The following is a 25000-nucleotide window of genomic DNA, read 5'->3' as shown; positions in this document are numbered from 1 at the left end:
TTGTTCTGCTCTCAGCAGCGCGCGCAGGAGGAGGATCTCAACGTGGCACGCGCTCACTGTAATGATGGCTTTGTGACGTATGGACGCAGTCCGTGCCAAGTCATCTCAACAGCCGCAACAATTTACTTGATACAGTGTAACCTAAATATAGTTGTTTATATGTGTATGTATGCGTGTGTACAGTCGCTAGGTGCTGTATTTTTTGTCTTTGCTTTCGCATAAGATATACATAGCCCAAATACATAAAATAGCAGGTCTACTATAAATATAGCATTTACAAATTCATACACATTTGTATTATTAGGTCCGGAAATGTAGTGAAATAATACATAGCTTCTATAATCCACAATGCGATTGTGGGCTTGCAGTAAACTAGTATGCTCATATCTTAGCTCACTTCAGACGATCTTTGAGCCTTTGTATGTGTAGGCCTAAAATGTGTAGGGGATATCTGATCTTAATCAGACATGATTGTGAAATGTGCATGTATTTAAAAAAGCTAATTTATTTTACAGTAATTTATTTTAATTCTCAGGTCGTAATTTAAAGCTACGTTTTTCTTACTATACTTGTTTCTCAATAATGCCCGATTACTAGAATTAAATTGTCTATATTACAGCTGCACTGCGACACCTATTGGCAGTATGGGTTACACTTGCGCTGCATTTTTCTTTTTTTTCTTTTTTAATAATATATACAACTATTTCATATCACACTTGCTAAAGTTCCTTGGCGTGCTTGGAATTTTAACAGAAAAATTTATATATAAAAAAAGAGATAAAAAGAAAGAAAGTCTCCTTCAGTAACTCATGAGAAGTTAGTTAATTGAGTGCAAAATAATATTAAATACTGATCATTTGTGTGATAGTCTGTGCTTGTGTGATTTGTTATTCTTTTTCTTTAGACTCCCTTTTTAAAAGAGGTTTTTACATGACAAATATGGCAGAGCCAAAGTCTCTTTCAAGGCAAGTCAGTTCACTGGTGGCCCTCTTTGGAAAGCCCCCGAGCAGCTATTTTCTATGGGTACTAACAGCATAAAAGTACAAATCCAATCTTCTTGAATGGGGAAACACTGAAATCTCCAAAATGGTTGGTCAAGATTATTATCAAAGAACATATTTCAAATCAGCAGTTCAATCTGACAACAACAGAGTGCAACAGTCTAGTTCTTGAAGTAAAAATCCCATACATTTTTTCCATAGATTATTTAATTTTTGCAGTCACAAACTTACAAACCTTTTAAGACAGACCTGCCGTGAGCTCCGAGGTTGTTCATCGATGGTATATGCTTCTGTTCAAGCCATCAGTCTGTTATTTTAATTATTTAAAAATTGTGTTTAATAGTGGAGATCCTGGTGAACAACTACACTACCTGTGGTCCAACAGATGAAGATCCACCAATCAGAGAACTGCAGCTAAGAAAGCCCACCAAACAAGCCCAGCAGCAACCGCCCACTCCCATGCCATGACATACTGTTAAGTTGTGAGTGTGCTACTTATAAATTTGAATATATTGGAATATTTTGCAATAAACATAAACTACATTGTTTCTTTACCTACAATCAACAACCTAAAATAAATAATTTTATATATCCATAATTTTATAATGATTATGTCATTTGCAATGCTTCATGGGATTGTAGTTTGTGCTCTTGTGAAAGACGGTAAGTGGTCTTAGTGTCTGATTTTCAAATAACTTTTTTTTTTATTCAAAACAAAGTTTATAATGTTGTGATCCACCTAGGAGATGGTTGGTTTGGTTTATTGCTTTTATGGGGGATTTTATGAAAAGTCAATAGAAGGACCGGAGCCACTGTTTCAGACATTGTTGCTCTCTATTGTATCATAATTTGTTGTGCTTTAGCTCAGAAAACGCTTACAAACAACACACACAATTATTTCAGGCTAATCCAGATCATGCACGTTCATGCATTGACTGACAGGCGACGTCTGTAGCCTATCTAAAATGTGAAATGTGTAAAATGGGACTACCTTTATGCATCCGCCATATTGGGCGATCCAATTTCTCTTATTAATTTGACTACAAGTGGGCGGTCTTGGGCTAAATAGTCTTTGGTAGAGCAAAGTCTCAACAAAAGCCTAAATGGGAATTTATGGTCGACGACTATTGGTAGTATCGGGTATGACATGTCTTCTGGTTTGACGGGTTCTTTTAAATGTAACACAGGAAGTCAACGTCTGGAGAAAAAAAAAAGAAAGAAAAAAAAAACATTTCCAATGAATTGTCCCAAATGTATTTGTCTTATGGATTTCACTCAACAAAGATGTGGCCACCTAAACCGCACCACACCTTCAGGTTTGTTTGTCTGTTTAATTGGGGGGCTGGGGGTATTTGTTCTTGAACTGCTCGTTTTACTTCACTAGTTTTAGGTGTCATCAACTGTTTATTTGCCGGTCATATTCAGTAACTTTGTTTGACTCCCATCACTGTCTGTCACAATGTGTCATGTACAGTTGAGAACGCTTATCTTCTGCGCCTGGGTGCTGTTTTACGTGTCCTTTCTACTGGCAATGCGAAAGATGTGGACCGGAAAATATGTTCGCAGTCCACTTGCTCGTACTCTGTTCATGAACATGGTGACTGAGGGTGACATTACTGGACATGATGCCCAGAAGGTAAGTGAAAACTTTTCTTTCCAATTCCTGGAGTCTGATAATGTCTTATTTTTATTATTATTATTTTATTTTAATTACTTGCTGCTGATTTATTTAAAGTGCATGATTTATTGTCTTTGCAGTGGTATCCTTGCTGTCCAGACATGCTTGGAGAAAAAGTCCAGTCTGTGTTTGTGCAGAGCCATCTGGATGCTGAGACTCAAGATTTTCTCCGCAGGAGTGTAGAGAAATCCGGTTGGCTGTTCACCCAACTGTACCACTCGCTGTTCTCAACCATTTTTAGCCCCATCATTTCTCGAACATCGATCAATGGGTAACTATGTTCTGCCCTCATTTTATTATACACAGTGTTTTGAATTTTCTCCCATTTTGGCTCGTAATGTGACTATGTCTTGGCCGTGTTTTTGTCCGCAGCTTTCTGGGACGGGGCTCCATGTTTGTCTTTTCAAAGAACCAGTTTCGGCATCTCCTCCGGATCAGTCCAGACTGGAAAGCGGAAAGACTGTTGGATCTGGGAGCCGGCGATGGGGGAATCACAGAAGTGATGGGCTCTCATTTTAATCAGATATATGCCACAGAAGTCTCTACGCCTATGAAATGGCATCTCCAGAGAAAGAATTACAGGTACCTTTGGATGGTCCCATCTCTTGTATTTCTGGCTTTTGGCCCGCTGCCAAAGGGTAATACACCGCAACATCCACCGGTGCTTGAATTATCCATTGAGGTGAATTTCAGTCCTCTGTGCTTGACTTTCATTTGGCAGCTTGTTAGGAACAGATGAATGGCAGAGAACATGGTTCCAGTATGATCTGATCAGCTGTCTGAACCTACTAGACCGGTGTGATGAACCTCTAAAACTTCTGCAGTACATTAAGCAATCCCTGGTGCCAGGAACAGGGCGCCTTATCCTGGCAGCTGTGCTGCCTTTTCAGCCCTATGTGGAGACAGGTAAGATGAGAGGTGTAATCAGAACTACTGTTCAATTAATTAGTGTCTGGAATTAGCTGTACAAAGCGGTGGATTTACAAAATATATTTTATTACCTAGAACATGTGCAGCACTATAAACGTATTTAGACACTTTTGGACACTTATGAATGTCAGAATGTCTTTGCGTTAGATACAAACTATTAATTCAGGTTTATATTCAACTTATTTGCTCTGCAAACTCTATGCAGGCTTTGTATTTTCAGGACACAGTTGATTTCAGGATGAAAGACCAGAGAAACATTTCAGATGTGATGATTGGGCTGCTGGTTAGTCCAATTATGAATGAGTTATTCAATCACATTACTTTTTTATGCAATTTATGTATTCCTAATAATATTAGCAGAAGTTTATTAGATAAATGTGTTTCCATTAGGGTTAATGCGCATTTTCTTATCTAATAAAAAATGTGTCCACCTCAAGCGAGCTGTAAAGTTTCTGTGCTTTCAGCACACACAAACACACAAGGGAAACAAAACATGCGCTCCTATTTGCCCTTCAAGTGGAGTCTCAATTTTTTTTATTATAAGTTTCGAGCACATGACTGATCCAGCGAAGTCGTATGTACGTGTGGGGAAAGTCAAAAATCTAGATGATATTTGAGTTTATATATAACAGTCAACTAATAATTAATTAATCATTTGTTAGCTACCACACATTAATAAATATTATATGTTGTGTATAAGTGATGCAGGTTTATTCACTTATGTTTATTACCCGGTACAACAGAAATAGAGCTTTTGCCGTAGTTAATTGTGTATTTGTTTATGTTTGGCACGAATGCCCGAATCTGAGGTTCTAGCTTTCCAGGATCATTGTGAGGCAGCCTCAAGCCTAATTTACACTATGGATGAAGCTGAACGTTTTTCTGGACAAACTAATGCACCCTAGTCAAACAAATCTCTAATATGTAAATAGGAAGCTCTGTATGTAAATATTCACCAAATTAAGTGTTTTGTAGCCTATATTTTCTACTACTTTCTACTATATTTCTCTACTATTTTCAACTATCAGCATTGATTTTTGCCAATAACCAATAGTTCCAAAAAAATATCAGCACAGATTAATCGCTAAAACCGATACTTCTTGGAACTATTGGTTATCGGCAAAAATCAATGCTGATAGTTGTCTTTTTGTTTTTATTCCTCTGTGGTCCTCTGTGGCCAAAACCATTTATGCAACCCTTCATTGCCGATAACCAATAGTACCAAAATATATAGGCACAGATTAATCGGTAAAACCGATATATTGATAGAATACCTTTATGATCTTTGTAGAGGCAGACCAGATTAACCACAACTACAGTTCATCACTTTTACCATGTACTAATGACACCCAGAAAGTGTCCTAATACTTTTTTTCCCTTTTTGAACAATATTGTTTTATAGTTTGAAACCTAACATAACCTAACTTAGATGTGTTAAATGTTTGTTTGAAAAGAGTTGATGGCCTCTTAAAATCTTCTAATATACCTTTTTATACTGTTATGCTCTCAGGTGGGAATTGGGTACGACCAAAGGAGTATATCAAAGTCGAGGGCAAAATGTGGGAAGAACAGGTGACATACCTGACCACAGAAGTGTTCCAGAAGATTGGGTTTGAGGTGGAGGCGGTGACACGCTTGCCATATTTGTGTGAGGGAGATATGTACAAAGATTACTATGTGCTGGATGATGCAGTATTTGTGTTAAAACCTCAAGACTGAAGTTATGCTTATGTAACTCTTGTGGCAATGCAGTAAAATCAATTTCTGTTCTTGATCTGAATTGTTTTTGGTTGACCAATTTTAATATTTAAAGTAAAAGGGCTTAATTTATCGTTAAGTATAGATGGATGAGGTTTTATATCTGTTACGTCTCAGGGAAATGAACATTTTAAACATTATAATTTGTTATTCCATCTAATGGACTGTACTGTAATTGTACTACAGGTGTAGGAGGTACTTCCTGTTTAGGAAAAAGCACAAAAAATACAACACATTAGTTTTGTGAATATGGGGGTATTAAGAACTCCAAATCTCTTTCTTTGGTTTTCTTGGTGACATATGTGCCTGTCCCCTACTTTTACTTACTGTGCTTGTATTGCTCCAGTATAAAATGAATGTTTTGTGTGTCTCTTTGAAAGTTGTTTGAAACAGATTAGGACCAATGTAAGACTTTTTTTTTTCCCTCAATATTTTAACAATATTCAATAAAAATATATCTGTTGTTCATCATAGTAAACGCAAAGTGCCTTACTCATGAAACACGAGCTGAGCTGAGCCATTCTTGCATAAAATCACACATTCAATTAACAAGCAACAATTTATGAAAGATTTTATGTTCTGCTCATATGTCATGATTAAGGACAAAAGAGTCTGAACATAAACATATGTAGTTAATAGTTATTTAAAGGTGGAAGGTGTGATGCTCTGTTCTTATTTTACCAGTGCTGAATTAACCTAATTTCCTAACATTGATCAAATGAAGGTTACATAAGCAATAAAACAATTTTGTTCTAAGTATTTATCCATAGTACCCATAGACCTGGCCATGATCATTAGTTAATCTGTCAGTTGCCATACGCTCAATCAAATGCCCAATCAATGGTGTCGGATAACTCCTAATTAAATACCATTTGTAAAGAAGTTATTTATTGGTGCATTTAAAGCCATTGGATTCATATTGGTGCATTTAAAGTTGCCATTGGATTCCTGCACTAACACACCTGCCTGCGAACACATATCGGCTGATTGAGTAGGATCTAAACTGTACAGAGCGGTACATCCTCATGAGCAGGATCCCACACCACTGATTCAGCAGAAACTCCCCACCCTTCATAAGCCTCCAAACTCCAAAGAAATAGAATAAATGGGTAGAATGGCAATTTGACTGAAAGAGAGTGTTATCAAAACAGGTGGGGTTTAGCGGCCCGGAAGTTGTCTCTAACTGGTAAGGTATGATAGATTTAAATAAAAATTCTCCTGTTTTACCTTTTGTTTATTCAAATGGTATATAGTTTATTTGGAGTCCCACAGACACCCTACACCAACCCCTACCCTACAAAAATTAACCATGGTTTTACTACAGTATAACCATAGTATCACCATGGTATTTTTCTAATAAAATCATAGTAACCACAAAATTAAACATGGTTACTATTAACAACATATTGCTCTAGTAACACTGGTTAGTACATAAAAACTATAGTTTCCACCAAAAAACATGGTTACTACAATATTACTACAGTAAACTATGGTTAATTTTATCAGGATCAAATCCTTTTCTCAACTCTCCAACCTTCGCTGTGACCAAATCACTGCAAGGAATCACTTTTGTTTATTACATTTTGTAGTATATTAGGAAATATTAAGAGAAGAGACATGGGGAAAAATATGTCAGGCTGTGGAATTCGAACCCGGATCTCCAGCGTGACAATACATACACATACAGTAATTACACCCAAAGCTACTACAGTGGTTTGTCATAAATTCCTGTTTCCACCAGACTACTGGAGTGCAATTAGTCACTTAGTTATCCAATCTCTTAATCCACTAAATGTCTAACCCATTAACCAGATTAATGTCACTGCACCATCGCATAAAATTCAAATATGCTCGCCTTCATTTGATCAGCAATTGACCCCAAATAAATCTGTCATTGCTGTCTTGAGTTTGGTCTGAGCAGAGTTAGTCTAAATAGCCTCTGCAAACAAGATGGGCTATTTGCACTTAGTGTAAATAGACACTCTGATAAAGTATTGTCCAGAAGACCTCTGAAGATTCAGGGGCAAGGCGCCATCACGTGGTACCTGTTACTTCTCTCAACGCTGTAATAAATGGACCAATCACAGTCGCTTGTGATAACTGGTTAAGGATTTTATTTAGCTGATAGTTCACCCAAATATGAAAGTTCTCTCATAAATTCACTCACCCTCATGCCATTCCAGATGTGTGACTTCTACAGATCACAAATTATGATTTTTAGAAGAATATCTCAGCTCTGTAGATTGTAAAATAACTTTTGGGTGGGCCTCAAGAAAAATGGATGGACCATGTTTTTGCTCAAATTATTTTTATCAAATTTTCCTTAACAATGGAGAAGTGGCATGTTCAAACAGTTATTTCACACTTTCAGAAATTAGGATACATGTATTTTTTTTTTTTTTTTTTTTTACTATTTCAATTTAAAGCTTTATTGCCAAGTAATCTTTTATGGTAACAGAAGCTTCCAGTGCAAATGCAACCATATACACATTTAAACGAAAATACATATAGTGACATAAAATTAAAAGTTGAAAAAAAGAGAAATATACAATGGAGCAATAATGTTGTTCAAATATTTTATATACAGTTATGTGCAGATGATGTAATGTATTGAAGAAGAGGTAGGATATGTTAAAGAATATAAATGAAATATGGATATAAGTTGGAATGGATGGATTGAATATTGCACATGGTTGTATTGACAAAAGGAAAGTATTTGGGGGACGTTTTAACTGTTCATAAAGTGGATGGCCTGAGGGAAAAAACTGTTCCTGTGCCTGGCTGTTCTTGTGCCCTGTAGCACCGGCCAGATGTCAAGAGTGATTTTACCAGCCATTTTTCATTATTTTAGGTCATCAGCCAATTGTTGATTCCCTATAGTGTTGGGGGATGGTGTCTTGTAGTTGGTAAAGTCTTTCAGGCCTCTCCACACTGATGCAGGGTCGTTAGCTGAAAACAGTTTTTTCAGCTTTTCAGAATAGCTTCTTTTAGCCACTCTGATCTCCTTTGTCAGTCTGTTTTTGGCCTATTTATACAAGATTTTATACCCACTTCTGTAAGCATCCTCTTTGGCCTGACGAAGCTGCCTGAGTTTTGCTGTAAACCATGATTTATCATTATTTTATGTTAAATAAGTCCTAGTTGGAATGCACATATCCTCACAGAAACGGATATGTGATGTCACAGTATCTGTGAAAACATCCAGGTCTGTGGCTGCAACTTCAAAAACACTCCAATCAGTGCAGTCAAAGTAGGCTTGTAGTTCCAGCTCTGCTTAATTGGTCCATCCCTTTACATTCTTTACTACAAGTTTAGCTGATTTTAGTTTCTGCCTGTAGATTGGAAGAAGATGAACCAGACAGTGATCAGAGAGTCCCAAAGCTGCTCTAGGGACAGAGCGATATGCATTCTTTATTGTTGTGTAGCAATGATCCAGTATATTTCTGTCCCTGGTGGGGCATGTAATATGCTGTCTGTATTTGGGCAGTTCACGTGTGAGATTTGCCTTGTTAAAATTGCCAAGAATAATAATAAGTGATTCAGGGTATTTTTGTTCCGTGTCTGTGATCTGATCAGCCAGCTGTTGCAGCGCGGCACTCACACTCGCTCGTGGAGGAATATAAACACACAAGAATATGCTAGGTAAACTCCCCCGGCGAGTAGAAAGGCTTACAGTTTATGAAGAGTGCCTCTAAATTAGGACAGCACAACATCTTCAGAGTTATTACATCTGTACACAAACATTCGTTGATGTAAAAACACATTCCAGCGCCTCTCCTTTTCCCCGTTAACTCCGCAGTGTGATCTGCTCTGAACAGCTGGTAGTCTGGTAGATGTAATGCGCTGTCCAGAATACTTTCACTCAGCCAGGTTTCCGTGAAGCACAATGCAGCAGAATCTTCAAAGTCCTTATTTTTGTGGGTGAGAAGAAGTAATTTGTCCGTTTTGTAAGAAGAGAGCGGAGATTCACTAGATGTATGCTTGGCAGTGTGGTTTGAAAGCCATGCTGTCTTGATTCACTCGCTTGTGTCTTTTAAGGCACTTGTACAGCACCGCTGCTCCTCTGACTCAAATGTCCAGCAAAATGACAAAATAATCCAAAACCGGTAAAAGATTGTCTGGCGTGTGCTGCCGAATATTCAGCTGCTTGTCTCTGGTAAAACTGATCTAAAATAAATGACTAAACAGAAAGAACAAATAAAAACAGCAAAAGAAATGGAGAGCTCCATACCAAGGCGGCAATCCACGTAACAAAAATTCGGGTAGCACTTCCCACATGGCCCACCCTTGGCTACGCCACTGTCTGTTGCTCCATACAATGGAAGTGAACAGAGGCCAGAACTTTGAAGCTCTAAAAGCTTTTAAAGGCAACATAAAATACATCCATTTGACTCCAGCTGTTAAATCCACATCTTCTGAAGAGATACTGTACATGTATGGGTGAGAAACAGATCAATATTTTAGTAATTTTTTAATATAAATCTCCACATTTGACCAGCCCTGACCAGTAGGTGGTGATGTGCACAACAAATGTGAATCAACAAAAACAAAACTAAAAAGAATGTTGAAGTAAAAGTGATTTAATAATACAAATTTAACCATAGGAGTTGTGTTGATTACTTTTAAGCTGCCTTTGTGTGCATTTTGGAGATTCAAAGTTCTGGCCAGCATTCACTTGCATTGAATAGACCTTCAGTGCTGAGATATTCTTCTAAAAATCTTAGTTTGTGTTCAGCAGAAGAAAGAAAGTCATACACATCTGGGATGGCACGGATCATTTGCATTCGTATGTCTGAGACAATGAGGCAAAAAATAAACAATAAAAACTCCTAAATTTTGTATGTAGTTTAATTTGGAATTTGGTTTTCTGAGCCGTCACGCGCCCCCTTGAGGAAGATCACTCTATGTCTCATATAAACCAGTCAAACAACAAGAACCTCCCAACGATGAACTCTAAACAAAGTCCTGTGGCTCAACCAACCCGCCGTCAGCCCGTACTGAGCGCTCATAGTGTTGGCCACGTCGTGCTGCTCTCGCCATCTTTCAATCGGGAAAAGCCGTCTTTATTGCGCTGTTTGGGGAAAAACCAGCACTTTGAAGTATCGAACAGCCTGTCCTCCGGATACATTTCATTCGCCCATTCATCAGTTCTAACGAAACATGAACATTTTCAGACTGACGGGGGATCTCTCCCATTTAGCAGCCATCATTATCCTGCTGCTGAAAATATGGAAAACTAGGTCGTGTGCAGGTGGGTTGTGCATTGATTTTACGAGAAAAGGACACGCCAATTACATTGTTCACTTTTAAGGGTTGTTTTTGAGTGTGTTTGGTGAATGTCTGCATTGTTCACTTTTAAGGGTTGTTTTTGAGTGTGTTTGGTGAATGTCTGCTTGAGAGATATATGTTTATCTGGGCAGCTAATCCGCTCATTTGTGTGTGAACTCTTGCACTAGGCCTCATTTGACTGAATGATGATATCTGGCTTGTGTTTGTGACGACAGTTTTACATTTTACTCTAAAATTGATGCACTTATTTAAGATTTAACCACGTCTTTGCCAGACCTGCCGCCCACAGTTAACTCAAGTTTGATTTTACTACTAGATGCATGCCGTATAAATTAATATACATTCAAAACAAGTGATTATCTCAGCAAAATCCATTTTTGAAACCCTTTCTTTTAACTTTCATTACATGAGTTTTGGATCATGCGTACGTAATCAGGCTGTAGATAAAATTATATCTTCATTCATTCTGATTGCATGCTCTGACCTCTGACGTGGCAGCAGGATGTTATTATAATATTATTAGCCTATCTATTTCAGACTGGCACTCATAACAGAGATGTGATGTATCTGCTAAAGTACTTGTGTTTGTAACTATGGGTTGATTTTACTGTCATGTGGTTATTTTGTCCGGACTGTCATATCTGTTCAAGGTTGCACAAGAACTATGCACTTAGTCATGATAGACCTGATAGTACTTTACTAGTCAAAAGTTTGGACACACCTACTAATTATTGACTATTATTTTAAAGTTTATAAAAAGAAATGGTGTTAATTAAGGGATGAAGCTATGAAATAAGGCAAATGGACGAATGGAGATCATGTTCTAGGGTCAATGGAAACAATTTTTCGTTTCAAAATCTATTGAAGATATTCAAAAATACACTAAAATGTGATTCACAGAAACAATTAATTGAATACGCTTTTACTATGTTGATGTTTTCAATTTTTAGTTCAGAGTAATTTTGTTTTATTTTTTTATTATCAAAGTAAAACGAGTCTAAATGGTGTAACCGTTGGGAGACAATAAAAAAGTAACATTAAAAGCTGAAATTTCTGATGATGGCTTAATTAGTTAGGAATTCATTTATTATTATTTTTTCTAAAAATGCAGTGAAACTTTGCATAAAAAATAATATTAAAGGTGTGCTCAGTAACTTTTTGTTTGTGTCATCTTGGTACTTGGAGTGACACCTAGTGGTGTGGATGGCGATCTTGAAAATAATGATTGATGGTGATCATGCATGATGTGGCTTTTCACTTCACTGGAAATTCAGTGACATTTACCAGACAACTAAACACAAACGTGTCAAAAAGGAGCATATTTTTAATTTTGAGATTGATTACATTGTGATTTTGAAGGGTACATTGCTTGTAAGAGACATCTCATAGCAACCAAACTGATATATGATGCTGCAATACTATCGTTACAATAATCAAAAGAGTGTAATTAACTGTGTTTTGAACACCTGTCGCTGCAAAACAATTGTTAAACATGTTTTATAATCATTTAATGTAAGAACTTTTGCTCATTAATGGATATTATTTAATAAAAGTGAATGTTTGTCACTGACTGTAAACCTCCCTGTCCTGGGTGCTGAAATGTTTGTGTGACGTAACACAAACCTGCATATCGACGAAATGTGAGTTGAAGATTTCCGCAAGAGTTTCCATGTTAGAAGTCTGACATAAAGTGTCAGTCCGTTGCACTTTCTCCAGTTGAATGTTGGATATTCTGACTCTCTGAGTTGAATGGAATGCTTCATGAATCATAATAGCAACAATACGGAGCATCGTGGATTTCCCCATGGGAGTGAACACACACACACACACAAGGTGTGTGGCAGTGGTCTCAACATCCTGAAGCAGTACATATACAGCAGGCAAGTGTTTCAAACAGTTAGACAGAGCATGGGACAGAATGCAGCGACTGAACTTCAACTTAACACGCATATTAAAAACACGATGGTTATGACGTCTCCTGTTAAACTAACCACAATTTAAAAATTGACTGTTCAGACAGTCACTGAAAAAAAAACTGGTGCGCGCTTAAGATTACTACGGTAACCTAAAAGAAAAACAGACAGATGCGCATCATGCACATTCCTTCATTGAGTTGGGCAGCAAATCTTCACATAATTACAAAATATGATTAATTATATTTTGATTATGCAATCTTTTGTACATTTTGTTACAGATTATTTTATAACTGCCTATAATGATGATTAGACAATAAATTGGAACAACAAGATGCAATTCAGCAGCCAAAGACGCTTGTCCGACATATTATTATATATACAATTATGTTTGTCATCATTGCCACTCGAGTATTCATTATCGTTGGTAAACGTCACCTATTGAAGCAACTATCGTGTGAAAATCCCAGGAGATCAGCAGTTACAGAAATACTCAAACCAGCCCATCTGGCACCAACAATCATGCACCGGTCCAAATCACTGAGGGCTTTTGTTGTTGTAGAAAATGCATTAAAGCAACATGGACACAAAAAGACTGAATTCCTACAAACTTGACAAAAAAATATCCCTTACTAGCTCTATTGAATTTGCATTTAATAAATAACCTACTGTAGCTTGTTGTGGCCTACTGTCATAAAATGAGAGTGTGAAATGGGGTTTAATTTAATAAACAAAACTGTTCACACATCTTATTGTTTTATCCCATTTGCTTGTTTTCAGGTATATCTGGAAAAAGTCAGATTCTGTTTGCCTTTGTGTTCACCAGTCGTTACCTGGACCTTCTCACCTCCTTCATTTCCTTGTACAATTCCACCATGAAGGTGATGCTGAATAGACTTGAAGTTCATTCTTAAACTCAAAACAATTAACAAAGAGAAAAATAGTACCTTTATATTAATGTTAACTCTCTTAAGTCACCCTTTAAATACATTGAGGCAAAGTATTCTATGTGGAATTCTGTTTTATGTCGTTATATACCTTATATATATTTTCTATACATGTTTCAGATCATCTACATTGCATGTGCCTATGCCACAGTGTACCTGATCTACGTTAAGTTCAAGGCCACATATGATGGCAACCACGACACTTTCAGGATGGAATTCCTGGTTGTCCCAGTTGGCGGCCTGGCATTTCTTGTCAACCATGACTTCTCTCCGTTGGAGGTAAGAGAGCAGATCCAGACTGTAGTTTTCACTCTGCATTACATTGCATGACTTTTGAAGAGAATAGTTACTTATAGAAAGCTGCTTTAAATGTATCTGTTTATGTTGTTGTGATCTTTTCATTGCAGATCCTGTGGACCTTTTCAATCTATTTGGAGTCAGTGTCCATCCTCCCTCAGCTTTTCATGATCAGCAAGACGGGAGAAGCCGAGACCATCACCACACACTACTTGTTCTTCCTCGGCCTCTACCGTGCCCTCTATCTCATTAACTGGATATGGCGCTTCTACATCGAGGGTTTCTTTGACATGATCGCTATTGTGGCAGGCATCGTTCAGACAATCCTTTACTGTGATTTCTTTTACCTATATGTAACAAAAGGTGAGTTGTTATGTTTAAAAGCGTTAATGACTTTTAAATTTCAGATGACCTGGATTATTTTTTTCAAGGTCAAGTGTGTAATTGTTTTGATGTTCAACAATACCTTCTCCTATCCCAACTTAATGTGCAGGATGAAATATAAGTAAGCCATTCATAGGTTGATTACCTTGTGAACTCTGTAGCCTGACACAGCAACATTGGCTCAACCAATGGAGCCTTTTCAGAAACTGTAATGATGCGTTTCTGCCTTATTTAGCAGATTAAAACTTTTTATATGATATTTTTATTTTTTTATTTAGTGTAAATTCATAACATGATACTTTGTTTTTTATTAACCTGGAATTAATAATAAAAAAAAAATTGTTACCACAGATTTTAGATTTTTAGATACTGTTTTTATATTTATAATGTATATGGCTTGGTCTCCCATTCACCGCTATCGAAGTTTACCCTGCAATTATTTATTCCGTGTTCCACATTGTGAAAAGGGTCCATTTGTATTTGTTTGGGGCATGACTATCTGACCATCTGATGTGACCATTGGTAGATGGGAGGGAATGTTCAGAAAACCAGTTTGAAACCAATTATATTGAGTATTGTTTTTCAAATTTCCTAAACTGAGACCAACATTTCTAACAACAACTCTTTCCAAAGCTTTCAAGCTACACCCAACAAACTTGGTACAGACCTTCAGAATGTTCCGGAATAGAGCACCATGTCTTTTTTTAACTGATCAGACTCAGGGTTTCTGCACAACTGACAATGAAAAATCTTACATTGACAGAATGTTCAAATGTTTGAACAGAATGCTTCTTAATTCAAACTCCAACTGTCACAAATTCAAATGTAAACAAACTCAGACAAGGTCTTTGTCTCTTTGTCCGTCTTATATGCTAATGCCTGTTAAACAATGAACCTAAACTTTTTAAAAACTAGTTTAAGCTTTGAAACTTTCATACAAGTTAATTTTGCATTTCTGTTTTGTGGTCAAATTTGCAGAATTTGAATACCTAAACTGTAGTTTTAACTTTAAAAGCAGCTGCCTCTGAGATTTATTTGACATCTTTGGGAAAAAAATCTAGAGTAGACCATCTTTAAGCCTCAAATGATGCTGGTGAATGGTTAAAGTGCTTAAAGTTAATGCTTATGATCATTCTTCTCTTTAGATGTTGCAGCCACATAAGTGATGGAGTATCAGTTAATGGAGGATCATTGATGTGTCAAAATACATCTTTGATCAAATGGCTATAACCAAGGATCACTTTCAGGCCATAATGGCATTATTCTGTAACCACCTCTACAGTATCAGTTCAGAAATGCCTATCTTAGGCTGCTGAAAAAAGAATCTCTTTGTTTTGGTCCACTGTTACATTGTTCTAGATCAATAAGCCACTCAGTTCTTTAATGATGTTTTACCAGTCAATTTACATTGTGTACCGTCAACTTGCCTGCTCACAGAAATAATAACATTGAAGCTTTTTTTTTTTCAGTTTGAGGTTTTAATTGTTATCTGAACTGTACTACACCACTGGAATCAATGGAAACATCAGGGCCTGTTCTGACCAGCTCACTTAACTGTTACTTGTTCTAATCTGATAGTTGGAAGCAATTCATATGTTTCTTTTCATTTTTAGTGCTGAAAGGTAAGAAGCTGAGTCTGCCAGCTTAAGTGCCATAGAGAGGATCCTGGAAGTCCATGGATGGGCTCAGGACACCACGGCCACAGAGGACGAGTAAGATGCCTGAGACAGAGTGCGAAAGAGATCCATTTCTGTTCGTCTTGAGCCCTCGTTCACATCAAGTGCTCTGGGACAGCTCTGGATTACAGCAGTGGCAGTACCACAGCTTCATCAGTCTTCGGATTCCTGTTTTACGCATCTTGTCTTACCCTTTTTTTATTCTGTAAAAAGCAAAAAGTTAGAAAAAACGTTTTCTACTTTAAATGTGTAATATGATTTGTCTGGCAGAATCATAATTGAGCTGAAAAAATGCCTTGAATGGGACTGATTATTATGATGAATATTAGTTATGTTTGTAAGAGTATTTTCAATCTGATTAAATGTACATGTGTTTTCAAACAGATTAAGGGAGTGTTTGTTGGACATTGCTCCTTGTGATAAAATGTAGGGGGGGGGGGTCAGTTTCTTTTTGCAATCTTCTTTTTCAATTTCTTAATGCAATCCTCCTTTGTTAAAGGGTCAATCATAAAACATTGGTTCCCCAAGCAGTGGCCCACTTGTTCATTTAGGTTAAATGCCACAGTCTCAATGTTAATTAGATGGGACATTTTGTATTTGTAGTTATAAAGCAGCTCAAAACTTAAATCTTTACTACTGTCTATTGGAGTACAGTATACTGCCTTCATCACTGTAAATATCTTTTGATTACAGAAAAATAAGTCTTACAAAGGTTCTCAATGTAAGGTTATATGCAGTTTATTATTCTTATTCTCTTTTTTGACATCACCCAAATTTTTAATTTCATTGAGTATTTCTTTCATCCTTTTAACATTTTCTGTTTTATTTGTATTCTGTTAGATGATAGGATGGTATTTGCTGAAACTTGACCTGTGCAGCCCATAATAATATCCTCATGATGTATGTTCATGAGCTTTTTATGTTATTTCCAGTCTAGAGGAGGTTTGGAGGAATGGGCATTGTTAAAGTTTTTGACTTGGCAGACACCATCATTTTTATTGCATTGATTCCAAAAATTAAGACGAAGTAATATCTTATAGCCAGTTTTTGATTAGCTTTTTTTTAACTGAGCTTTTGCATGATGGCACAGCCTCAAATAAATATTTTATGGGAAACACCACGTGTTTTGAAAATGTCACTTTTGCAAAGATGTAAAAAATATATATATATATATCCTAATACTTCAATACTGTATATTGAGTTAGTCTTGAAGGCTTCCATTCATCCAGGTCACTGCAAAATACACTCACCTAAAGGATTATTAGGAACACCTGTTCAATTTCTCATTAATGCAATTATCTAATCAACCAATCACATGGCAGTTGCTTCAATGCATTTAGGGGTGTGGTCCTGGTCAAGACAATCTCCTGAACTCCAAACTGAATGTCAGAATGGGAAAGAAAGGTGATTTAAGCAATTTTGAGCGTGGCATGGTTGTTGGTGCCAGACGGGCCGGTCTGAGTATTTCACAATCTGCTCAGTTACTGGTATTTTGCCACGGCCTACCTGAGCATTGTTTCTGACCATGTCCATCCCTTTATGGCCACCATGTACCCATCCTCTGATGGCTACTTCCAGCAGGATAATGCACCATGTCACAAAGCTGGAATCATTTCAAATTGGTTTCTTGAACATGACAATGAGTTCACTGTACTAAAATGGCCCCCACAGTCACCAGATCTCAACCCAATAGAGCATCTTTGGGATGTGGTAGAACGGGAGCTTCGTGCCCTGGATGTGCATCCCACAAATCTCCATCAACTGCAAGATGCTATCCTATCAATATGGGCCAACATTTCTAAAGAATGCTTTCAGCACCATGTTGAATCAATGCCACGTAGAATTAAGGCAGTTCTGAAGGCGAAAGGGGGTCAAACACAGTAACAGTATAGGAACACCATACTGAAAGGGAACTGGAATGTATTTAGCATTTTACAAAAAGACCTTTAAATAATCTTAAACATATAGTGGAGTCACCAAACCTCTCATAAAACTGCTCAGATGAAGTGTAATGGTAGCCAGCTGTTAAGTAGCTGTCCAGTGTGTAAACCACAGTCCCCTGGCTACAAAAGGAGCACTAGCGACTGATGCCTGAGAATGGCCTTTAGCCTTCTTGTTAGCGTGCCCACCTCCCATACCGGAGATGCCGATTCGAATTCCATTAGCAGTGGGTGGAGCAGGACTGTTACAGAGCAGAGCCATGACATCTTCAACGTGGAAAACCAGATTTTGAGATTTAAGATTTTGTTTCTGGCTTTTAAAGGTGTATTCATTATAATTTTTCCTCATTCAAAATGTAATTTTCTTTTAAATGTATTCTACAACTCCAATTCCATAAAATTTGGGACAGTATGGAAAATGCTAATAAAAGCAAAAATGAGTTGTTTTATTAAATATACACTTTAAATAGATAATTGCAACATGCTCAAAAACGGGACAGTCGACTGTTTAGCACTTTAACATCACAATTTCTTCTAATGACATTTATTAAGCGATCCCTCAGATGTGGATATCGTAAGAACCGTCATTTATCTGTAATGGATATCATGACATGGGCTCAGGTATACTTCGGTAAACCTTTTTCAGTCAACACCATTCGCCAATGCATCCACAGATGCCAGTTAAGGCTTTACTATGCAAAGCAGAAGCCATGCGTCAGGGCTGTCGAGAGCCATTGAAAAAGAGAGTTGAGTCACTGCCATAGACTTCTGTTGTAATCGGAGAATGCAGAAGTAACGCGTGTCATGGGGCAACTGATAGTTCCACACACAGTTCCAGTACTGAACTCCATTCATTTCAGAGTTTCTCAAGCACACTCGCTGGAAAATTGATGAAATTACTGCATTTTTTTTTTTTTTTTTGACATTTTAATGCATTAACTGACCTCTTATGAATCAAGTCAATAGTGGTATTTTATGTAGCCAGATCTAGTTAATGTTTATAGTTAGAAAATGTATAGTCCGGACATTAATAACTTGAACAATTACTATTACAGTTTGAAATTACTTAAACTACTTCAAAGAGTTCTAATGAAAAAATCCTCCACATGCAGCAATGACAGCTTTGCAGATCCTTAGTATTGTAGCTGTCAGTTTTCCAGATACTCAGGTGATATTTCACCCCACAATCCTGTAGCACTTGCCATAGATGTGGCTGTCTTGTCGGGCACTTCTCACACACCTTACAGTCTAGTTGATCTCACAAAAGCTCAATGGTGTTAAGATTTGTTTCTTTGCCCTCTCTAACATTTTCTTTTAGTTTTTCTGTTTCAAAAGTGGCTTTTTCTTTGCAATTCTTCCCATAAGACCTGCACCCCTGAGTCTTCTCTTTACTATTGTACATGAAACTGGTGTTGAGCGGGTAGAATTAAATGAAGCTGTCAGCGGAGGACATGTGAGGCGTCTATTTCTCAAACTAGAGACTCTGATGTACTTATCCTCTTGTTTAGTTGTACATCTGGCCTTCCACATCTCATTCTGTCCTTGTTAGTGCCAGTTGTCCTTTGTCTTTGAAGACTGTCTTTTGCATACTGTGACAACTCAAAAACAAACACAAAGACAATGTTAAGCTTCATTTAACAAACCAAATAGCTTTCAACTGTGTTTGATATAATGGCAAGTGATTTTCAAGTACCAAATTTGCTATTAAGCATGATTACATGATTATAAGGTGTTGGAGTGGTGGCTGCTGGAAAATGGGCCTGTCTAGATTTGATAAAATATGACTTTTTTCAAATAGTGATGATGCTGTATTTACATCAGTAATGTCCTGACTATACATTGTTATCAGATTAATGCCATTAAAGTACAAACTCTGTACATTATTCCAAACTTTTGGGCTGCCAGTGTATGTGTACATAAAGAGAACATTACAGTGTGCTTATTGGATCAACAGTATTTTTTTTGGATGACATTTCATTTTAAATTATCTAAAAATAACACTTTTCTCTCAATTTTAGGAGGTGATAGAGAAGTCTAATGCAAGAGATATCCCTATAGTCACTGATGCAGTAAGCCTCAAGTTCCAGCTGTTGGACAGATGGGATTTTCTTTTTATTATTTCTTTCTTTTATTTAATACAGGCAAAAATGTAAACATAACCACACACACCTCTACACACATCAGACTGGTCTGTTATTATAAGCAGGTATTCTGCTGTTTATGAAGGAGATTCAAATTACTGGGGCTCATTAATACTTTCCTTTTTTCTTAAAACTAAAAAATAATTATTGTGTGTGCGTGTGCCGTTTGTTTGTTTTCAAGATGACGGCTTATGAGTGGAGAGTGGAGTGATAACAAGACTGGTGGAGCTTGCCATTCCTGTTAGCAGTGGAGTGATGAAGAAGCTGGTTAGTGAGGCTTTACCCCACCCTCAACATTGAACATTCAGGGGGAATCTTAATTGAGAAATAAAACAACAGTGCCTATAGGCACTGTTGTTTTATTTCTCAATTTCTCTCATTCATTTCAGCTTAATGGAGTATTTTCACAGTGTGGTATTAGTACTTTAGTACTTAAGTAAAAGATCTGAATACATCTTCCCCCACTGTCTGCTTCTGCCAGTGGAATGCCCTCAACTAAAAATTCAAGTAAGTGTAGCATTACTTGTGGCATGGAGTTTGAATGTATTTGCTATCATTATATGGATAAGAATTTGACTCTGTGGTTCTCGTATCTGTGTCTGGAGATGTTTTGAGCAGTGATCATCCAGTAAAGTTTATTGAGCGCTCATGGCCAGCTGTCCAGATCTCATTTTCTTCCTACTGTTGCGAGAAAGAATGCAATGGCTATTTTGAACACTTTTATGCCTTTCCTTGCCTGCTTTCTGCCATATTTCACTCCTTGTAGGAGATTGAGTCTCTGTGAAGACTGCCAATTCAAAGAAAAACTAATTTACCCTCTCCCTGGATATATTATATAATAAAATGTTTTGTTGAATGCAACTGGTTGCCTTGTTTATTTTGCACTATTGACCAAACTTCTTTCTTGGGTTAAATTGGGCAGTTGCTTGCATTCATTGATATTCACATGTCGTGTATTCTTATGTGAATGTCTTAACATAAGATAACACGAGGATGTGGCTCACATGAGAGTAATTATGACCATAAAAGCACGAGAAAAATATGAATACATACATACTGTAAATGTATATACAGTATGTAATCAATACCCCTTCCTTCCGAAATTAAACAGAAAAAAATTATTAATGTTGTCTCTCCATCACTCCCTGGAATACATGTAGTCAACGTTGTAATCAATGCACATTATGTGTTAGTATTTACCGAAAATAGCGGCAAAACAGTCGATGATGCTTTCTGCCCCGCTTAAACCCATTCAATCAGGTTGACAGGCGGATTTGCAACCACATGAAAGGCTCTGATACTGTCCACCATGTTATTGGACACGTTCACTCATGAATTTAATTTATTATAGCTGACTTTAAATAGTCCATTTCTACAATAGTATGAAACTTTACAAATGAGTGCGTCTTAAAATACTAAAATAAGAGGTTCCTTTTCAATGTGCAAAAACTTGAAGAACACCTCACGGAACTACTGTTATTCTGGGGAATTAAATTTACGGACACATTTCAATGTTACACACAAAAGGAAAACAACAAGCAGCGCTGCAGTGTTTCATGTCAGACATCAGTAAACGCTTTGAGAATTGTAGACATGTCGTAATATCAAGGTCCAAAGAGCGATTATAAGTAGACAGAGTAATGGGGCTTTGTAAGATTCATTGTCGTTCACGATCGCGTAAGAAAATCTAGATTTCTTTTTTTTTTTTTTTTTTCTATTTGCTATACAGCTGTCACTGCTTTGGCTGCAGTGTCAATAACTAAGTGACAGACTTTCAGTGACAGACAAATCAGGAGAGATTCTGCAGTATATGTGGACAGATAATTGTGTAGCACTTCTGTGGTCTGGGCGGTGACAGCATTTCGCAATCCAGATTTCATTACTGTGCCGTCAGGATGCCTGGGATGGTGGTGTTCGGACGCCGGTGGCGGATCGCCAGCGATGATCTTGTGTTTCCCGGTGCCTTCGAGTTATTTATCAGAGCTCTGTGGTAAGAAATACATTTACCAGCTAGTTTCGTTTGGATGACATACACAGTATTGAAGAAGTGCCTACCTAGACTGCATTTTTGGGTAAACACTCTTTCCAAATTAAAAGATCTGTGTGTAATAACGTGGTGATTTGACATACACCAAGACCAAAACATTTTTCATGGTACTCCAAGGCACTTTAAAGAATACTACGGCACATGTCCCATGAACATGGTATTAGTACTATGGTACATGATTAAAAAAAATTCCTATGTATAATTTTTGGGCATGTAACTGTACCATGGGTCAGTGATAGGATGAGATGTTAGTATCATGTTAACATATTTATGTGGCATATGGTATTTACACTATACTGTAAGGTACTTAAAACAAAACCATGATATATGTGCAGAATGAGCAAATAAACAAAGAAAAACAAAAAACAAATATGTTCATGTTACCATATCCAGAAAACATGGTATTCCCTCATGGCACACATGCATCACCCAGACGTTTATTTGTTGTGTGTGTTTACATCTGGAAGATGTATTTTTTGTTGTTTGCTCATATTGCTGCATTATGTTGTTATAAATTAATTGTTTCTTCTCGGATGTCAATAAGACATTCAGCAGATGTCTTTGAGACGTTTAAGATTTAAAAATGGTTGTAAATCTGATCTTTTAAGATGTTTAGCAGATGTAAATTAGAATGTTAAACTTTACAGATGAAACTCTCTTCAAGGAATGTTAACACAAAAATGATTGAATGATGAAAATAATTTACTCACCTTCATTCCATCGCAGATGTGTATGCCTTTCTTACTTCTGCAGAAAAGAAATGAAGATTTTCGGAAGAATATCTCAGCTCTGTTGGGGAATTTTTTTATTTATTTATTTTTTTTTTAATGAAAGATTCGGGCTATTCACATTCTGTGCATATTGACACTTACTGGGCAGGCAGTAGAATTTATAGCAAAAAGGTCTTATATATTGATCTTTTTCTCACCCACAGCTAGCATACAGGGTTGTATGGATTAATTTTATGTTGCCTTAATGCCCTTTTTGGAGCTTCAAAGTTTTGCTCACCATTCCAGGATCCCTGCGGATGCTTTAAATGTCTTAAATTATGTTTTCCAAAATGTAACATCATAAAAAGTCTTAACCCTCAAGACATTAATTCATTTTTGACCGAAATCGATTTTGTTTCTTCAAAAAAACTGGCTTCTTTTATCTGACAGGTATGAGACAATGTGAGTTTTCGTCCATTTCATATCTGAACACACAAAAATCCTGGAGTAGATTTGGTCACTCTAAGTAGTAGAAAAAAGTCACATTTGTAACTGTTCCTGTTCAAAAGTAACAACCATAAGAAATGAATGTGAAACACAAATTATTATTTTTTTGCATAATTAATTATATAAAATCTAAAAAACAGTTGCAATGCAGAATAAACACACACAGATATGAAGGGGTGATAAGATTTAAATAAGAATAAGAAAATAAGAAAAAAAATAAGATTTCTTTCAAAGCAATGAAAAAAGAATTCTTAATGTTTCCGGTCACTTTTGACCAGGAACAACTGTAATGTGATTGAATTATGAACAAGGCATAAGAGTCAAATATTTTAAATGATGCAACAAAAGTCTTATAATTATTTGAAGAGGTCTTAACTGTGGGGCGGGCAGAAAGACAGGAATCATGATATGATCTAATGTGGTTATTATAACTGTTGATGATGATGATATAGTGTATGTGATATAATGTAACAATATATACTTTTAAATGTTGATAATGTAATACATTGTAAATTATTGTAGGAGAGCACATTTTATTTCCCTTATCTGTTTGAATGAGCAGCTGGAAGCAGTGAAGTGTTTACATTTTCAAATAATAGAGAGCTTTACGGACAGCTGTCCGACACCTTTGTGTGTTGTTCTGCAGAAGAAAGAAAGTCATACACATCTGGGATGGCATGAGAGTGAGTAAATGATGAGACAATTTTTTTAAATAAGCTTTTTTGGGTGAACTATTACTTTAAACAGTGTAACAGTTAAAGGATGGGCAAGGAGGAGGCGGGAACCGGCTGACCAGTCATCATAAAGTTTAATGGCAAACTCAACTTAAAGCATAAAATATAAACGGACACAGGCACACACAACGCGGCCACGAGCGTCTCTCTCTCTCTCTCTCTCTCTCTCTCTCTCTCTCTCCAACTGACATCTCCGGCTCCCCTTTATCTCACTCTCCTGCTGATCAGCTGAATCAGCGCCGGCTGTGCACCATCATGGCCCTGCCACGCCCTCCTCCTGTTCATGCTGTTCCCAGACGGCCGCAGCTACTTCATTGGCGGATGGCTGCGGTGAGGACTTGGAGATGTATGTGTGCTATCTGGGACTTTACCTATGGTTGTGCAAAGGTATAATGTCCAGAAAGAAAAAAAAACAAAGTAGTACTTTTATTTATTTTTTCTTAGTACTTTCATGCCCAAACATGCCATCTTGGTAGGCAGCTTACTAGTTAATTGATTTCAGAGTTAATATGTGATATTTCACATCCCATTATTTTGTCTCTTAGGTGGATTGGGACCTTAGTTCTGTACACCAACCATAAGGATCGATTTGCCTGTCAAGGTGGAACAGTTCTGCATAATTACCTTGTTGTGCTTCTTGTTCTGCTGGCAGTCATTATCTTGACACTATGTGCAATTGTTTACATCAGTGCTCAAGGTAAATCTCTCTCCTGAAGTAGTCGAAACATGAAACCCCAAATGGATTATTTAATTTCTCTATATTGGTTATGATTTGTCAGTCAATTTAACGCTGCTCTCATTTGTTTTAGGAACCATAGTAAATCCAGGTCCTCGCCGCTCTATGCCAGCCCTGGTGTATCTCCGTGCCCTCCTGTACCTCCCTGAGTTTGTATGGGCCTGTCTCGGGATTGTGTGGGTCTCTGACAACAGTATTGGATGCAAGCCAGCAGAGGTCGGAGCTGTGATTGGGGCTGTGGTTTCCAGGTAACTTAAATGTATCAGCAGCGCACCATCATTTGTAAAATGGTAATGCCACATCTACTTGTTT

The 25000-nt window shown here is 37.1% G+C and overlaps 3 protein-coding genes across 4 annotated transcripts; all 3 read left to right on the top strand.

Moving 5' to 3' along the window:
* The first annotated feature begins 2176 nt into the window (after window positions 1-2176).
* Window positions 2177-5786, top strand: LOC127642408 (protein-L-histidine N-pros-methyltransferase-like). 2 transcript variants are annotated; one of them, XM_052125027.1, is made up of 6 exons: window positions 2177-2317; window positions 2476-2637; window positions 2760-2950; window positions 3052-3261; window positions 3401-3585; window positions 5120-5786. In XM_052125027.1, the coding sequence occupies exons 2-6, from the start codon at window positions 2533-2535 to the stop codon at window positions 5326-5328; spliced, it is 900 nt and encodes a 299-aa protein (XP_051980987.1). In that variant the 5' UTR covers window positions 2177-2317; window positions 2476-2532; the 3' UTR covers window positions 5329-5786. The 2 variants fall into 2 exon arrangements, with proteins under 2 accessions (XP_051980987.1, XP_051980986.1); XM_052125026.1 differs by lacking the exon at window positions 2177-2317 and having other exon boundaries at window positions 2461-2637.
* A 4564-nt stretch (window positions 5787-10350) lies between these two features.
* Window positions 10351-17014, top strand: LOC127642407 (ER lumen protein-retaining receptor 2-like). Its single transcript, XM_052125024.1, has 5 exons — window positions 10351-10618; window positions 13350-13450; window positions 13637-13795; window positions 13924-14176; window positions 15811-17014. The coding sequence occupies exons 1-5, from the start codon at window positions 10528-10530 to the stop codon at window positions 15843-15845; spliced, it is 639 nt and encodes a 212-aa protein (XP_051980984.1). The 5' UTR covers window positions 10351-10527; the 3' UTR covers window positions 15846-17014.
* Window positions 17015-21478: 4464 nt separating this feature from the next.
* LOC127642409 (diacylglycerol lipase-beta-like) lies at window positions 21479-24940 on the top strand. The gene is made up of 3 exons (XM_052125028.1): window positions 21479-21944; window positions 24498-24649; window positions 24762-24940. The coding sequence occupies exons 1-3, from the start codon at window positions 21850-21852 to the stop codon at window positions 24938-24940; spliced, it is 426 nt and encodes a 141-aa protein (XP_051980988.1). The 5' UTR covers window positions 21479-21849.
* Window positions 24941-25000: the final 60 nt, after the last annotated feature.

This window comes from Xyrauchen texanus, unplaced genomic scaffold (assembly GCF_025860055.1).
Source record: "Xyrauchen texanus isolate HMW12.3.18 unplaced genomic scaffold, RBS_HiC_50CHRs HiC_scaffold_602, whole genome shotgun sequence".
NCBI lineage: Eukaryota > Metazoa > Chordata > Actinopteri > Cypriniformes > Catostomidae > Xyrauchen > Xyrauchen texanus.
This window is presented reverse-complemented; position numbering and strand designations above follow the sequence as displayed.

What these genes read in the sequence shown, in the direction of transcription:
- LOC127642407 (XM_052125024.1), top strand. Translation starts at nt 10,528, where the DNA reads ATGAACATTTTCAGACTGACGGGGGATCTCTCCCATTTAGCAGCCATC. An exon ending in TGTACAATTCCACCATGAAG is followed by an intron (nt 13,451 to 13,636) that starts GTGATGCTGAAT and finishes TACATGTTTCAG; the next exon opens with ATCATCTACATTGCATGTGC. An exon ending in TTACCTATATGTAACAAAAG is followed by an intron (nt 14,177 to 15,810) that starts GTGAGTTGTTAT and finishes TTTCATTTTTAG; the next exon opens with TGCTGAAAGGTAAGAAGCTG.
- LOC127642408 (XM_052125026.1), top strand. Translation starts at nt 2,461, where the DNA reads ATGTGTCATGTACAGTTGAGAACGCTTATCTTCTGCGCCTGGGTGCTG. An exon ending in TCTCGAACATCGATCAATGG is followed by an intron (nt 2,951 to 3,051) that starts GTAACTATGTTC and finishes TTTTGTCCGCAG; the next exon opens with CTTTCTGGGACGGGGCTCCA. An exon ending in CTCCAGAGAAAGAATTACAG is followed by an intron (nt 3,262 to 3,400) that starts GTACCTTTGGAT and finishes TTCATTTGGCAG; the next exon opens with CTTGTTAGGAACAGATGAAT.
- LOC127642409 (XM_052125028.1), top strand. Translation starts at nt 21,850, where the DNA reads ATGCCTGGGATGGTGGTGTTCGGACGCCGGTGGCGGATCGCCAGCGAT. An exon ending in TTATTTATCAGAGCTCTGTG is followed by an intron (nt 21,945 to 24,497) that starts GTAAGAAATACA and finishes TTTGTCTCTTAG; the next exon opens with GTGGATTGGGACCTTAGTTC. An exon ending in TGTTTACATCAGTGCTCAAG is followed by an intron (nt 24,650 to 24,761) that starts GTAAATCTCTCT and finishes CATTTGTTTTAG; the next exon opens with GAACCATAGTAAATCCAGGT.